Raw genomic sequence first — 16,476 nt, forward strand, 5'->3', positions numbered from 1 at the left:
AAAGAGAATAGCACACAGTGAAAGCCATGGGTCCTATGGAGAAGCCAAGGGCTGGGATGCTTCATGGTGACTGGCGGGAGATGGGGAAGGAAGATAGGGGTTTCCCTGTATGAGTGGCTTTTGGAGAATCATGCCAGTGGGGTAGAGCCTCCTGGAGGACCTTGGAGCTTTCTAGTTCTTTTGTCTGTTTCCAACTCTGTTCCCTGGGGATCTCTGCAGAAGCGTGTGGGTACTACAGCCAAGATAAAAGCCTCTGAAGCTCTGCCAACTCTGGGAAGAATTCCAGTACTAGAAATGTGCACGTTCCTCCAGAGATGGGGAGGGCAGCATAAAAACCAAGATCAAGATCAAACCCTTAAGCGATCTCTAGGACTGTGGGATTCTGGCTCTTCCTCTCTCCCCTCTGGGGTATCTAAAATTGAAGACAAGGATTTCTTACTAGCACCAGGCTGTAGTTACTAGTCGCTTGGTGAAACACTGCTGTCAGCAACCCTCCTGGGGACAGAAAGCAGAAGCTCACTTTAAATCAAAACCTCAGGGCTTCCAAATACAGCACCCAGTTTGGGATGGGCTATTACACCTCTAGGTCGGTGAGGGAGAGTTTATGGCCTTCTGACAATCAGCTTAGTGGTTTTCAGCTGTATGTCCTTGTGAAGTAATGTGGTTGTGTGTATGAAGTTAAAACAAAGCCCTGACATAGCATAGCCTTAGTTGTCTAAAAGATGGGGGATCTCTAGCAAGAGATTGCCAGAATTTGCAGAAGAATTCTTGTTTGAGAAAAGGTTAGTAATTTTTATATATATACATACACACATATGTGGATATATATTTGCAAGCCACTGGTGTGATACCAAAGGCTAAGGGGAGTTAATGAATTTCAGGCTACAGCTCTGTGGTAATTTTATCTGCACTCGCTTTTGACACCTTCAGTATTGATGCAATATTTGATGGACTGCTGGGAGAAACAGGACATTCTGACACACTGACACAGAGCTCTGTTACAGTACAGTGTCTGTAACGTACTCACTCTTTCTTAAGGAGAATCAGGAGTAACTGACTTCCCTTCACCAATGTACAAAGCCAAGGGAAATCACCTGAAGCGTGTCACTGTCATAGCAGCCTGAGATCATACTGTGTCCTTCATTAACCACCTCCAGCTAGCAGGTACCATTGTCCTTTAACAGCCAGCAAAGGGAGACAACTCTGACCTTTGGTCAAAGCCGTGGATGTGAGAGGCCAGGCTGCAGCACTGCCTGCCACAGCTGTTCTGTCTCAACTTACCTATCATTCCTATTTCCTCAATAAAATGTAATCCAAGCTTTTAAACAGCATCATTCTCCCTGTACCTCTCTTCTGCAAGTTACACTGGGCTCATGGTAACATCTGATGATAAAGGAATATTCAGATAGCAAACTATGAGGTTTCTGGTCTCACTACGTGCTATCTAGTACTCTTAAAGGTATAGAAGTAGTGCCGTGTTTGCCTGTAAGCTCACTGCTTGGAGACCGAGTGACCCACGCTGCATGTGCACCAGGAGGTGTGAAGCAGAGCCGGGGAGGGGGTTAGGATGCACGACTACTGCAGAGGGCTTGTGGTGCTCCTTCTTCTTAGAAATGCTGTAGACTGAACCATAGATGATCCTTTGGTCACAGCAGGCAGCAACAGCTCATGTTTGCCTTGCCTTTGTGTGGCTAAATTAGCATTTTAGTTCAAACAGGAGCATGCAACTCCTGCCTGTCCCCACCTACTGTGCTACGGTCCACGGCACTGAGCAGGCACAGCAGGAAAACAAGGATGAAGCTAACCCAGATGATCCACTGCAGCTGACTCACAAGCCACAGAGCTGGACTAATTCTGGCCTGAAAGAAACCCTCATGAAACGTGTAGTGTCCGCACTGACAACTGTCCAGCTCCTCCTGGGCTGCACTACTTGCTAGTGCAGGAAAAGAAACCTAAAGCCCAAAACATTTCTACACAGCTCTGATGAGCCTCTCTGATCAGTTCTGAGCCCCTCCTGAGCGCGCGTCCAGCACCTTAATTCTTTAAAAAGAATAAGAAGTGAAATAGCAGCACAACATCGGTAACAAGGGAACTGAACAAGAATGACTGTTGGAACGAGACGATCTTAAGGTCCTTTCCAACCCTAACTATTCTATGATTCTACATCCTCAGCCGTTCTCTCAAAACTGAGTAAGGATTTCAGTATCAGCCCAACTGCTGAAGCATTCCACTATCCAAAGGACATTGTTAGACCTAGGCAAAAAGCCATCCTAGGCTTACTACATATTCTAACAAGTAATGGCAACAAGTCCATAGCAGCTCAGCTGCAGTGCTCAGCTTCAAGGGGCTAAGGCTCCTCGGAGTCACTACTCACCTGAGAGAGACTGCACCCCTGCTTCTGTGGCTTCTATGGACAAGCCTGACCCAGAGGCTGTGACAGAGGTGTGCAGGAGGTGAGGCTCCTCACCCGTATCCCATGTAGTTCAGAGAGCTGTGACGCCATGGAGAACTGGAGTGCCACGGGCAATACCTGTCTGCTGAGATTGCACTGTTTATACATTCCATCATGGACCCTCGGAGAATTAAAGCAAAGCTGTGGACCAGAACCCATGGTTTTGGACTTGGTTTTAATTGAGAATTTGAAATACAATCTGTCCACATCTAGCCCAATGCTGCTGTTCCACTGCCCTGCTGTTGTGCACTGTGCACATAGCAAAGGAGGAAAGCAAGGACAGTAAAGGCACTTGAACTAAACAAAAAGCTCCATCCTCTCTCTACAGGCCATAGATGCAGACACCTTCTGCCTTGCTGCCTCTGCCAACAGATGCCAAGATTTAAGGTGAGAAATGATCAGGATTAAACAACTTCAAAGGTCTGAAATTCTCTGAAGCTAAGCTGTTCACAGATACAACCTTGCACCGGTCTTCACCACCATGCTTCCAAGCACACCTTACTATTCCCATGAAATGAGAAGCTCTAAGTGACTTTTGAGTCACTCCTGTTGATTCTGTACCTGATGCTGGGTATTAGAACACCTTAATACTAGCAATGGCCCCAGGTGGCTCCCTGCTAAGCATCAAGCATGCAAAGCACGCACATGTTAAACAAAAGGAAGTATTTTTTTCCCCACACAAAGTATTGCTGGAGTAATGGATTGCATTGCTCAGCACAGTGTGCAGGTCAGACAGATGAGAGGTTTGGGAAGAGGACTCTGAGTTCAGAGGGTCAGTAAACACAGTGGTCAGGATGCAACCTACAGCACAGGACTTAAGCCACTCCTTGCCAGAAGCTGTGGACAACCAAATCTCTGTGTTGTTGCTTACACTCCTTCCCAAAACTTTGCTGCAGGCCTGTCCTGGGAGGAAAACCACAGACGGCTAAGGCTTGACTCGATGGCTATTCTGATAGTCCTGCTGCCCCTCCCTGATAAAGGAACACTGCATTTTAGTTTAGCCTAAAAAGCATCCTGACAAGCACTGGAGTGCATGAGTCAAACCTTTTCGGTTGCGCCTTGCAATAAAGGAAGGGTTATTAGGCCTGTGCAGGGCAGACATCATGACCTTGCGCCTGCCTTTCCCTGATACTGCTGGCCGTGCCGTGGGCTGTCAGCACAAGGGGCCTCCTGTTCCCTGTGTGTCTTGTCCCCAGACAAGCCACGTTTCAAGCTGGCTCACATCAGAAAGACCCTGTGCTGGCCCCGAGAGCTGCGTCTTGAGCCCATGTCTCCCAGTGACTAGCACGTATTTCCTGTGCAGTTGCTACACAAAGATACTCAAACTAAGGGGAAAAGCAGGATGAGATCTTACTCAACATGATGGAAAGATGAGGAAAAGGGCTACAAGAAGCACAGTGGATTATGTGGCGACTTAGGGTTATCTGTGTATACTGTACACTTCATAAAGTCTCAGGATCTTGGCTAGATAACCAGATTATAGCATCTCACCTCCATATTTTAGTGACAATTACATTTTGTATCTACCAAAGCAATCCAGTCTGACCCAGTACAGGTACTGCAGAAGCGTGGGAGAGAGCATGGGTGGTTTCTACATCAGAGTACCTGCTCTCAGAACATAATTACTGTTACACATGGTTAGTGATCTCAATGCTGTATTCTTGGAGGCCTTCACCAGGTCACAGTCCATGTGCAGTGCCTTTTCCAACCCTATTCTCTGCAATGTCAGGTTGCCCAAGGCAACAGATTGCTCTTAAGTTTACTCTGAAGACTTCTTTAAATAACCAGATATGGTATGAAGCAGTGACAGTGAAATGCTCCTCAGGTATGGTTATCTTTTCTATATTCTGGCACTGGTGCTTAAGAGATGGAGAAGAGCAGGGTGCAGCTTCTGAAGAACTCAGCAGCCCCAGGGAGGGATGGTGCAAGAACCCCTGGTCCTTCCAGGTCCTACTGGCTCTCAGCAACTTGCTCCTGTTGCATTCCACTGCTTAGAGGTTAGAGGCTTCCTTTTGCCTTTGGCACACAAGCACCAGCAGGAGAGACTATTGTCTGTCCACAGCACAGCCAAGAGCAAGGAATTGACAAAGCCTGGATTAAATTCAAAGGGCAGCACTAATAAATGTGCCCCATAAAAAACACATAATTAGATCTTTGCAGGCCAATTATAGGTTTCTAAATAAGAAAGTGCAAAGCCAGTGTCCACAGGTTAAAAAGAACTCCATTTCCATGCTGCTCCAGCTGGACAGCAATGCCTCCTGCCGGCAGCATTCCCAGCACCCATTAGTCAGGAGCCAGGCAGCAGCTTTCTAACAAGCACATATTCCTCACTCATGCTCCCTTTCTCTCACACCACTGTCACCCAGGGAACAGCTCCCGTGGGGAGAGCCAAGCGAACACAGCTTAAACGCTGTGCCTCTGTGGTCAGTGGTCTGGATATTAACGGTGTTCTTCACACTGCTTGGAAAGGCTCAAAACACGCCTCCTTCCCTCAGAAAACACTGCCTCTTCCACACTCCTCATGAATCACAATGTAAGACTGAAAGTCAACAGGCAGGAAAAAAAATACCTGTTGTCACCAGCCAAATAAACCATCATCTCCACACTGGCTAGTGATTGTGGTGATCCGATTTGTCCAGAGATGGAACTAGAAGGCTGCCAATGCCTACTGCCAATGATTTTAAGCAGCAGCTCCTTGAAAGCTTATCACCTTATAGCGTCAAATACAACCAAGTTGCAGACTGGAGGACTGTCCCATACGCCCCGGACCTTCAGAAGAACCCACTACCACTTCAACCCAGCCATTTCATAGAGTGCCCAAACCCTGGACACTGGAGCTCCCACCCTTGAGAGCTGAGCAAGAAGAACGTTGGAAACCTGCGCCTAAACACGCGCAGCACAGACCAGGCGTAGCGGCGCATTTAACGCGTCCTACAAAGCGGATCAGAGCTCCATCCAGCGGTCAAGGCCCCCACCCGCACCTCAACAGCACAGGCTCAGCAGGTGAAACCCAGGGCAAGTTCCTCCAGGCTCCCTGAGCTCTGCTTTTCCCCTGAACCAAGAGCTCGCTCGGTTCTCCCCGCCGCAGAGGAGGACTGGGAAGCTCACATATCCCTGCAGCGTGAAACATCCAAGGGCATCAAATGCGCAACAGCAGAACGCTCTTGAACAGGGATCAGAATCGCAGGCACTGCTCAGCACTGCGGGTCCAGCATCTTGGCTCAGCAGAGGCAAGTACTTCCAAAGCACCTATGCTTATTTTCCCATCTTGATCTCCTGCACATCTCTGCACCGGCAAAGGAGTCAAGCTCAGGCGAATCGTAAAGGAAATGAGTAATAAAGAACTGCCCATGAGAACTGGCTGAATCACATCATTACTTGCATCAACCATTCCTTCACGTTTGGGGTTTTTGCCCGTTTTCCCTGCGTAAGAAAAGAAAGTTCTCTAACTGTGCTCCATCCTCTTCTGGTAACTTTCAGGTACCACTTGTATCAATTGCAGAGAAAGTTCCCTTCCTGCTTCATGACACTTACTAGATCCAGGAGGTCCAAATAAGCAATCCCTATCATGGGACCAGTGAAAACCACACAGTCCTTTATGCTAGATTTCTGCCTGCCTAACTACAGCACACAAGTGGGAGGCAGGACTAGCATGGTAGCAAGAGCCTAAAGAGCAGCTGGCACAAACCCCAAGGGATCGTGTCTTACCCACTCTGCTGTTTGTCACACAAATGGGGTGGAATACTTGGGACGAATGGTGCCACGGATGATGGCCATGGGAGCAACAGCTCAGAGAACGTATCCCTCCCCTCTTCCCACCCCAGGGACTCCGTTTCTGGAATTTCTGTTGTTAAAAGAAGTTCAGTTGAGTTCTGTACGATTCCCAAAATGGTGCAGGGACACAGGAAGTGGGTGTGATAGGGAAGCCTGTCACACACACACAAGGAAGTCTTTCACACCTGAAAGACTTCTACTCATGACCATTTTAGCAAGAATCTCAACTTGTCCAGCCAGGTAGGCTTCTGCAGCCTCTTCCTTATCACCTGCCCTTTGCCCCACTCCATGTCAGAACAGCAGCAGACTCCCTCCATCCCTACCTCAATCTCTATCATTCCAGCCTTCATCTTCCCCCACAATATGCACTATTCAGAGACCTGAGAGCAAGGTTCTCCATCAGCCATTTGCACATCAGGCTGACATCCCACGCCGCTTCGCAGCTCCCTCATGCAAGTCTCCCCGTCTGTATTTCATCACGTTCCTCTCCACCTCTCCCCCTACTGTCACAACCTTCACGTCTGGTTCAGTCTTTGGTTCAGCTGCCACAGCAGTAATCTGAAGAAGTATTAGGAAGCTATGCCTTAGCAAAAAGGTGAACAGAATGACCTTCCTTCTGGCACGGACACTTATTCTGGCTCTATGGGCCCACGCTCACTATAGGGAGGCTGGAATCTGTTGGCCACCTCCAAACAGCAACCTCAAAGATACTCAGTCCCAAGAAGATGCACGTGATCTCAGTGCTTGGGAAAGATGGGGAGCGAAGGATGCAACATGAACTCTTCAGCAACCTGAAAATCTACGTGGAGATGGGTAGGGAAGAAAAGGAGGTTTATAAAGGCAGAGAAGTTCCTGACAGCACTTGGAACTGACTGGGCAGGAGAGAATAAAACCTAATCACTGCCACAGAGCTTAAGCAGCTTGGCTTTCTAAAAGCAATGGTAGCTCAGAAGTAAATGCACAGAAATACGTTAAAGCATCAAAGCACATCCAACATGTCAAAACTGAACAGGAGAAGATTAGTGTCCCCTGAAACAGAAAAAAGCTTTCTGTTTGCCTCTTTAAAGAGAAAGTGGTCTGACTCATCTTTGTCCAGAGTTCACAACTACCGAAACCCTACAAGAGGAACAGGCCACATTGTATTACTCAAGGTCCTTCACCTTTTCCATACTAGAATGGAACAGTGAGTGAGTTTTGACCACCTTAACTCATCTCAAATAAGACAGCAAGAACCACATTACTTCAATTAAGTGCAGACCTTCCAGGCAACGCCATCCTTTACAAGTGCAATCTCTGAGTTTCCCATTCCTGTTTATTTTCCACCTTTCAAATGTCTACTCCCCACTCCCCTTCCCCCCCCCCCCCTTATTTTCAGGAAAGGATACTATCTTTACACAAAGTACAGCCTAAGGAATGGCAAGGATGCTAGTGTTTTGTAAGAGTGCGTTCGGGATTAACCTTACAAAGAGAAATCCAGAGATAAAAGCTGCTTATCAGGGCAAGATGCTTTGGCATTCCCAGCTAGAAGATACCAAGGCAGCGTAAATCAAAGCTTAATCCCCATGAAAAAAAAAAAGGAAGAGGATTGTTTTTTTCTTTGTTTTTTTCCCCTACTGACATTTCAGAACAGTGCTTCCAAAACAGCTTCCAGCACCAGGTTACAGGTCAAGGAAAGTCTAATTCTTACCTTGTTTTCATGGTTTATGTTGATAAAACTTGCCTTTCTGGATCAGGGCCTTAGTCCCTAAAGAGCTGTATCTCTGCAACAATTGCACAAAAGTACCCCTAAACAACCAAGCGCAACCCAGGGAGAAGACAGGATTCCAGCAGCCTCAGGTTTCACACACCAAAACAGTCCTAAAATGATCCCTTGAGGAATGGTGCAAATCTTCAAGATTTACTTAAAACACCAGGGCAGACACACAGTTTTGCATTGGTTTGCTCTTTAATGAACTCCCACAGTGACCACTGTACACCCGATGCTCCTGTCGAAGTCAAGCACCCCAGCTCCTTTTATCAGGCATTCCTAAATTGTGGTTCCCAAGGAGCACTTGCTACCCAAGGGATTCAAGTGGAATTCCCACCTCAGGGTTATGTACACAGGGGCCTGCTGCGTGATCACAAGCCAAGAGCCTGGAAGTGAGCAAGCACTGAGCAAACAATCACACACACACACACACACACACACACAGAGGTTATGCTGGGGTCCAGCTGCACATCCAGACCTGGCTTATCTCCCAGCATATACCAGGAGGGTCACTGTCACCGCCTGCCTTGGCAACATTCCTACAGCTCTTTCTCTTCCCATTAGGCTAAGACATGTGGATGTGTGTCCTGCTGCACTTCACACGGAGGAAGATGTGATACACAGCCCCTGGGATCAGAAAAGAAGGCCGGAATTCCAGAGGTTTTAAGTCTAGGAAATGCAGCTCCAGATGTGGGGGGTTAACTAACTACTGCAAGCTGCCTTTGAGGAGCTGATCCAGATAAGACAAAATCAGAGGCCTTTCCTGCTTCTATTTCACAGTAAAAATCATTCAGCTATCATTATTGCTCTATTTTACCGTTACACTTTCTAGTGAGAGAGAGCAAGAACCCATCCAGAGAACGATCCTAGCTCAGATTCTGAAAGAAAACAATCTATCAGTGAATGAACTGCCAAAAACTCATTTATGTAGAAACATGTTCTATTTACAAAGGTCAGTTTGCTCTTCAGGACAAGTAAAAGCACCACTGGAAAACACAAACATACAGAAATGCCTCGGCTTTCAGACATTTGCTAATACACTGCTTTGCTTAAACTACTAGAAACATGAAGATACTTGAAATTAAGAGTATGTTCTGCATGCACTTCGGATAGAAATTACATCACTAGATTTCAGTGTGTCATCTGTCATCAACGCCGCACTCTTAGGCTCTTCTAAAACACCACAGCCTAGCTATTACCTTAGGATCTCAAAAGGAGGACATGGATCTTCATTAGCAAGTCATCAGTTACTTTTCACCACTAAACAAAGGACATCCCGATTGTCTTCTCAGCAGGAGAGTCGGCTCTTGTCAAACTTGATGTCCTTTTCCCTGAGTTTCCCTTTAGTGTTTCGCTAGGCATGAAGATCGTTGGCTTGGTATAGTTACAAGTCCTGGCTCAGCACTCTTCCCATTACAAGGCAGAGTTCAGGAATTCAAGGAGCTGTGCACGGTTCCGGTCCCTCTGTAGAGCAGAAAGGCAGAGGCAGTGGTTTAACAGACCTGTACCCAGTGGAGCAAGGCAGCATAATGCTGCTTGCTGTGGGGCTTTCACGTCTCAGGCAGCACAACCCTGCTTTCTATGGGGCTTTCACCTCTCAGCACACTGCACAGCAGGCACTACCACATTCACAGAGCTGGGGATGAGTAGCTACCACATTGCTGCGTGTGCCTGGAGAAGTGCAAAGCAGTGGGTGCTCAAGAGAGATGCTACAGGAGACAAGCTGTCACTGTCACTATTTCATGATACATTTTCTAACTGTCTCCCTCTGGAGGCCTCACTGGGTTGTCATCGTGTAGCTCAGAGCTTGCTCAGGAGGGAGCTTGCCAGCAGAACCGATGCAATTCTCTGGTGTCTGCGGCAATGTTCACTGTACACACAGCAGGTCTTGTACTTTGGGAAGTACTTCTTGTTTCCTATGCATAAACAGCAGCTTGCAGCATAACAGAAATGGAACCACGAATTTAGGATCTTTCTTTATATAACAGATGGCCCAAACAGTGAAAACACTTGTTTCCAGCGGATTTAGGCACAATTTACAAAACAACTATTGAATCTCAAAACACAGTGAAGAATGGATGTCATTCAGTTCAGCATGTTCATGGCCAACGGCACCAAACAAAAAAGGACCAACAACAAATATTTCATATCAAATACCATAAGAAGCAGGTTACTAGGATAAAGCTGGCAAGCACTCAGCATCATTTAACACAAACTTCAGTGCCACAAAAGGAAGACAGTGTCTTTTTGATCAAATTTAACTGGGAATACTCAGGTCTGCTTTGACAGCTATAGAAAATGCTTCATCCCTGGCAGTGTTCAAGGCCAGGTTGGACACAGGGGCTTGGAGCAAGCTGCTCTAGTGGAAGGGGTCCCTGCCCGTGGCAGGGGTTTGGAACTGGGTGATCTCAAGGGCCTTTCCAACCCAAACCAGTTTGGGATACTATGAATCAGAACCTGCCAAAACAGGTATCTCAGCAAAATAACACTTTTCACACATACTGACTAGTACCTGAACCTCACTGCAGATCGCACTAAGGTGTGGAAACTGATGAAAAGAGCAAGCACATTATGTAAGTGCTGAGTCCAAACACCTCAACAGCACAGAATTATATTCATGATATCTATTTTCCAGAGTACTTCAGCAAAATCATCTGACTGCTCCGAGACAACGCAGGAGCATGTGGTCCTAACACTACTGTTGTCCAATTCTTCTCTGAATAATGGCTAATCTCCCATATATTAGAAAAAAACAGTAAAGCAGCAATTACCACCACAAAAGGACTGGATGAAGATGAGGAAAATGAAAACTGGAGTAAATTAAATCAACAGAGAAAGCCACAAATCAGCTAACCATTACAGACTGCAATTCTAAGAACCTGCACAAGCATCCTTCGGTTTATCTACTCATGCCTCAGTATTCCAAGCCCACTCATAACACAAAACCTGCCAAAAGAACAATTACAATTCCTCAGATGGCATCGTAGCCACATTAAGAGTTACACACAATTTACAACTCCTAGCTAAGAGCTACGCTTCAACAAAAGACTAGTATTAGAAAGCTAGTATTAAAAGATACAGTATTTTCCCTTAGGGATTTATAGACTATTTTAGCTCTTACCTCTAGATCCTTCTTAGTCTTCTTTATTCTCATCTTAATTTTCTTTCCAGTTATCATGCTGTAGTTTTCATTCTTCTTTTTGTTTTTAAAGAACTACAATGAGATCACACATCAAAAAGACCTCAGCTTTGCTTTATTCTGTAATGTTGCAAATCTCAAACAAAATTACAGACAAGATTCTTTTATACTTCCTCACTGTCCCAAACAATAGAGGGAGGTTTCTATCTGTCAGTGGCAAGACTGGTGGTGTTATAAAGGTTTTTATGACAGGACAGATTAAGTGTTTAGATGAGAAATATAATGGGACTTCAGACTCATAGGAGCATACCTTGGAAAGCTGGACAGGTCCTGTTTTCTCTTTCTTCTTCTTCTTTTCTTTCTTTTTCTTCATTTTGCTATCTTTTTTCCTTTTCTACAAGTATGAGACATATATTCTTATGCTGACAGACTTAAAAGGGCAATAAAGAAAGGATATCCACAAGTAGCTCTCAACACCCCAGCTAGTCAAGACAGCCACTACTGCTTGCCCTTTCCACTGCTAAACAGCTACTAGCTGAAGTACACAGAAAGTAATGCAGCAGTGTTAGCAGCCATCAGGATCTTGAGAGTCTGATCCCATGTTCTGTCTCCTTCAATTTAACCCAAATACACAAAATCACTGAACAGAAGGCCCTAATAAAATGAAAAACTACATCAGCAAGAATCTACTGCTCTCTCACTGCCTATAACTTGTTTCTTCTGACAAATTCCGTAATGTCATTAAGATTCCCCACTCCTCTTTTCTTCAGAGACTCTCTAAACTCTAGCTGGACCAGCAATGATTGGCAAAAGAACCTTTATATTATGTCTCCCTTAGCACACAGCCAACTATATGTGAACCTATCAGTTTACCTCCTGTAACCCTAAAAGGATGACTCAGATTTCCACAGCCACCGGTTATCAAAAAATGAACTATTTTCTGCTGGTTAATGACTTATTTCTCTCTGACAGCATTTACCTTTTTGTTGTGTTTTTCTTTTTTCTTTTTCTTTGATTTAGACTTAGGAGAATCTAAAATTAAACAAAAGAAACCCCTGTAAGTTTAGCATTCTGAAAAAGGCATTTAGTTTTACAGATAAAGCATACAGAAATGCAAAACCCGAGAAGGAAATGCTCTGATTCAGATATATATATATATATATGTATATATATAAACACTGGCTGAAACTAACCCTGGGAAAAGCAAGACATCAACTTACTGCCACTTACTGGTCTAACATGGAAACTGAAAACACCTGATTTACTCTGTGATTACTTGATCTACAGAGAGTGTGAAACAGCTTCCTAGTCTCCCAACAGACTGCCTCCGTGCTGTCAGCTCTGCAGCTTCTTTACAACGAATACCAAACAGAAGAGAACGTTATAGGAATACCCCAGAGCACAGCCAGACTCAAAAATCACGTAAGGCTGCCCAAGCAATCTTCTTCTGGCCTTCTAATGATAAATGCAGCACAAGTATATCAGAAGAAACCATTATTAAAGTAATTCTATCTCCATGTTCAGTCTCTTGGTAACAACGGACTGGACAACGTGCCTCCATGGGATGGATGGTATACCTGGCCAGAGGGCTTTTACAGATGTTTGCCAACATCAAGAAAGGGGCTCAAGAACACTGGGTTTCCTTCCAGGCTCCGAAAATCAGTGCACTGTAGTGAACAGACACTTGCCCAGTTTTACCCCTTTGCCCACATCTCCTCCAGAGTCAGTTTTTATCACCCACCATCCTGGCCACGGTTCTCATGACCACAAACACTAGACTTCTGCACTGACCTGTTGACTTCTTAGGCTAAGCAAAGCCATCTCTTCCCCCTGTTCACTCATTTTCAGTTGCCATCCCTCCCCATCCAGCCTCTCCAACAGCTCCATCTTCTTCCATACTGGGTCCACCCTACCTCCCCAGTTTTAGCAGTGATTTACCTGCATGTCTCCTGTCTGAGGGGTAGTGGCAACTACCTCCACCCACCTGTCTCAGCTCAGTTACCTCACGTCTTTTTCTGTCTAGATGGAGTAAACAGAATTGTTTAAACACGCCCTTGTAGGACCTTTTTTTCCTAGATCATCTGCTCTCCCCTGTGAATGGCAACACAGAGGCAATTTTTAGCTGCAGTTTTAGCAAACCTCTGAGCATGTGCACTGACAACTGGAGCCTAATTCTGACTGACTTTTTCGCCTTAGATACACGTGCCTTGACATCTCTCCACAAACTGAAGCAGGGAGCACGGCAAGCACGTTCAGCCAGTGGCTGACAGGACACTGTCACCATGTTTACAAGTTTTAGAGGGTATCACATGGGATAAAAATCATTCCAGAAGAGAACACCTCCCTCCAATGCGCAAGCTCATAGATTTGAATATTTTCAGGATTTCTTTATGTCTGACACACTGAACCAAGCCCCTGAAGTAGGAGAACAAGTACTATTTCCATGCAGATGTAAATCTGCTTCAAGAGAAGCACAACTAAGTCTTTGTTAAACACATACATCACAAATATGAGGTCCTGCCAACTTGATGTTAGCCTGTCCATCAGGAGAACTCCAGCTCATACAGAGCTCTTCCTGCTCACAGGAAAAAGGATAAAATACTTTTCAGTGTTTAACCTGACAAATTTTACTAAAAAATGGCAATTTGGACACTTTACCTCCAGTGATACCAAGTATCTTGAGACAGAACATCAAAGCAACGCAGGCCTGATACAGTCAGTAACGTGTCCCAAGTTATAGGCATAGAAAAAACCTGCACTTACTCCCAGATAGTGTCTACCCTGGGTTCTCTATGCAAGCAGCAGCTTATCATGGAAAATCTTAATCCTGCATGTGTGTTCCCACTGAACTTGGTCACTGGTATTAACAAAGCTCACACGAGTCCTCAAAGTGAAACACTTGGAATGTTAAGACCACAGTAAGACTGCAGCAGAAACCCCAACTCTGGCCCAGGCACATGGGTGAAGCAGAAAGAGATCCGTGTTTTGAAAGCGTAACAAACACCGTTTTAAACCTATACGGCACACTGCTACCAGGGAACATGTCATTCTCTGAATGACAGTTTCTACTCTGAAGTTAACACGGGAACATGGCAGAGGGTGTGTGAAGAAGGACCTAGGACACAGCAATAGGAAAGGGTTATGAGAGAAGCCCCCTGGACACGCAGCACTGGTATTCCACATTGTTGTTTTGTGGTGCTTTAGCCACACTTGAAATAAGCTTTTAAACGTTTCCAGGAGTGCTGTCAACGCTGGTGAACATGGTGTGTACGCAGGGAGGTAGCTTACCTCTGCTACTTGAAGATGACCTCGATGATGAGCGTGATGAGGAGGAAGAAGCGGATGTAGTGCTAGAAGCCGATGTGGATGAAATGGACGATGATCTGCTTCTACTGCGCTTTCGTTTCCTTTTTTCTTTTCCTTAGGATAACAGAAGGCAACAGTGACAAGCATCCCAGGAACTATGCGACTCTTCACAGAACTTAAACAGGAGCCCCTATTTCAGGGGGTTTTGTTCCCCTCTTCCAGCGTGCCATGGTCTATTCCCTTATCAGCAAGTGACAGTGTTCAGTATGGGGTCAAGCACAGTGACTGATACACGGGCTAACACACGGAACAGCAGAGCACGGAAACAGATCAGCAGTGCCTACCTCGGCCTTTCAGCCCTTCTTCTGACGTTGCACAGCGCGCTCTACTCTTTTCATCCTCGCTGTCACCCATACCTATGACGGACATCAGCACAGCGAACACCAACACCATCGCCATCGCCGTATGAGCGGCGGCGCAGGGGGCACGCACTGGAAACCCGCGCGCCCCTTCAGGGCAGCCCCACCACCACCACCGCCCACCGCGGCCGCGCCACGTCCAAGCTCTCGCCCTGTCCCCCGGGGACCGGCGGCCACGCCAGGTTAGTGCCATCAGTGACCGTGCCCCAGGTGCAGGTACAACACCGCAGCACCCGCGCTTGCCGTTACCGGTGCCTCGCAGGGTCCCACCGAGGGAGGAGGAAGCCCGAGGGCCCGGGGCCCGCGTCCCGCCCGCCCCACGCCAGCCCCGCCGGCCGGGCCGCACCGCACCCGGGCCGCACCGGCTCTCACCTGCTCCCCGCGGCCGAGCCCAGCGGGGCCTCACGGGGCCTCCGTGCCCGATTCACCCCGGGACGGAGCCGGCTGCCGCCGCCCGTACCGAGGACCGGCCCAGGCCCCGCTGCCGCCCCGGAAGCGCTGTGGCGGCCCGGCGCCGCTTCCTGCCCGTGCGGGCGGTGGGCCGGGGCCTGCGGGCCGGTTCCTGCCCCGGGCTCAGCGCTCCCCGGCGGCTCTGCCCGCGGCCTTGCCCCGCTGGCCGGTCCCCGGGGGCTGCGGCACAGCGCTGCCGGCCCGGCCCGGCCTCCTCCCGGGGTGTGAGGCCGAGCGCAGTGCGCCCGAGCGGGCGTTGGGGTTGACGCGGGCCCGCCCTGCCCGGCCCGGCCCGGCCCGCCCCGCCGCTGGCACAAACCCAAGGCTGCCCCCAACGGAGATAACATCCCCTTTTGATCCCGGGGAATCTCGGACCTCATGGATCTGATCTAGCTTAGCTTAGCTTAGAATGCACTGAACGTCTGCGTGCTGCTTTATGGTGTTTTCAAGTGTAAACCAAAATCTCTGTGAAGTACATGGGTTCCTAATCTAAAGCAGCGTCCATTGACTGTAAACAAATATCCAGTATTCCACATCCTTCTAAAAAGCCTGCTTAAATCCCTGCAAAAGCATGGGGAAAAGGGACATGAGATGGCAAGAGTGTGATATTAGTCCATACTAACCGCCTTCTGTTGTCTGGTTTGAGTTAAGCAATAGCATTCTTCATCTATTTGGTGCTTTTCATTTATGAGGTTTGTGTTGAGTCCTGGGGTAAAGGTTGGACTTGATAAAGGTCAACCCTGTGATTCTCTCCTATGAGAAGGAATATATGCCACAAGCACTCCAGCAGGATGGTAAAATCCTTTATTCTCATGGTAGTTTATGTGCACAGTGATGACATTTGGTACAAAAACGCCTGGATTGTAGCAAGAGAACCAAACAACTACAAAGTGTCCATAAATACATTAGAAACATGCGGTGTGTGATGCAGAAATACCCGGCGCTCTCTTGGGCACTCACCCAGTACAATAGGATTGGGAAGTTCATTGGTGTTTTTCATGCGACATCAAAACCTTTCCTGACAATCCATGCCACACAACACTGGTTTCCTTGTTAGCAATGGGATGAAATCTAAACTTTGGTTTACAAGTAGTAAAAAAAAACCCAAAACCACTGAAAATTTTAACATAAATCTCTCAATTGCTGTAGTAAAAAGAGCAAATTTGAAGAAGGCTGGCTTTAAAAAAGC

General features: G+C 47.0%; 2 protein-coding genes and 1 long non-coding RNA gene across 3 annotated transcripts in view; 1 reads left to right on the forward strand and 2 right to left on the reverse strand.

Moving 5' to 3' along the window:
- The window catches only part of RD3 (RD3 regulator of GUCY2D), a 56,287-nt gene extending 54,956 nt beyond the window's left edge, over positions 1 to 1,331 (forward strand). Inside the window, exon 4 of the transcript XR_009965607.1 lies at positions 1,039 to 1,331. The gene's annotated coding sequence lies outside the window, so the exon portion shown is untranslated. The remainder of the gene's footprint in view (positions 1 to 1,038) is intronic.
- Positions 884 to 7,579, reverse strand: LOC134165677 (uncharacterized). The gene is made up of 2 exons (XR_009965608.1): positions 1,850 to 7,579; positions 884 to 1,744 (listed from the first exon to the last, which is right to left on the reverse strand). It is a non-coding gene; the product is annotated as an uncharacterized LOC134165677 (long non-coding RNA).
- A 1,298-nt stretch (positions 7,580 to 8,877) lies between these two features.
- On the reverse strand, positions 8,878 to 15,667 carry LOC134165689 (collagen alpha-1(III) chain-like). The gene is made up of 7 exons (XM_062622728.1): positions 15,298 to 15,667; positions 14,763 to 14,834; positions 14,401 to 14,532; positions 12,092 to 12,144; positions 11,423 to 11,506; positions 11,095 to 11,187; positions 8,878 to 9,437 (listed from the first exon to the last, which is right to left on the reverse strand). Exons 1-7 carry the CDS (start codon positions 15,665 to 15,667, stop codon positions 9,387 to 9,389), a joined length of 855 nt encoding a protein of 284 aa, XP_062478712.1. The 3' UTR covers positions 8,878 to 9,386.
- Positions 15,668 to 16,476: the final 809 nt, after the last annotated feature.

Source organism: Pezoporus occidentalis, unplaced genomic scaffold (genome assembly GCF_034315485.1).
Source record: "Pezoporus occidentalis ecotype Australia unplaced genomic scaffold, CSIRO_AGI_Poc_V1 ctg245, whole genome shotgun sequence".
NCBI classification, from domain to species: domain Eukaryota; kingdom Metazoa; phylum Chordata; class Aves; order Psittaciformes; family Psittacidae; genus Pezoporus; species Pezoporus occidentalis.

Bases quoted from the DNA above. Each gene is read 5' to 3' on its own strand.
- LOC134165689 (XM_062622728.1), bottom strand. From the start codon at position 15,667: ATGAGGTCCGAGATTCCCCGGGATCAAAAGGGGATGTTATCTCCGTTG. The intron at 14,835-15,297 runs GTACGGGCGGCG...TGTCCGTCATAG, and splicing joins GGGGCCTGGGCCGGTCCTCG to GTATGGGTGACAGCGAGGAT. The intron at 11,507-12,091 runs GTAAATGCTGTC...TCATACTTGTAG, and splicing joins AAGAAAAACACAACAAAAAG to AAAAGGAAAAAAGATAGCAA.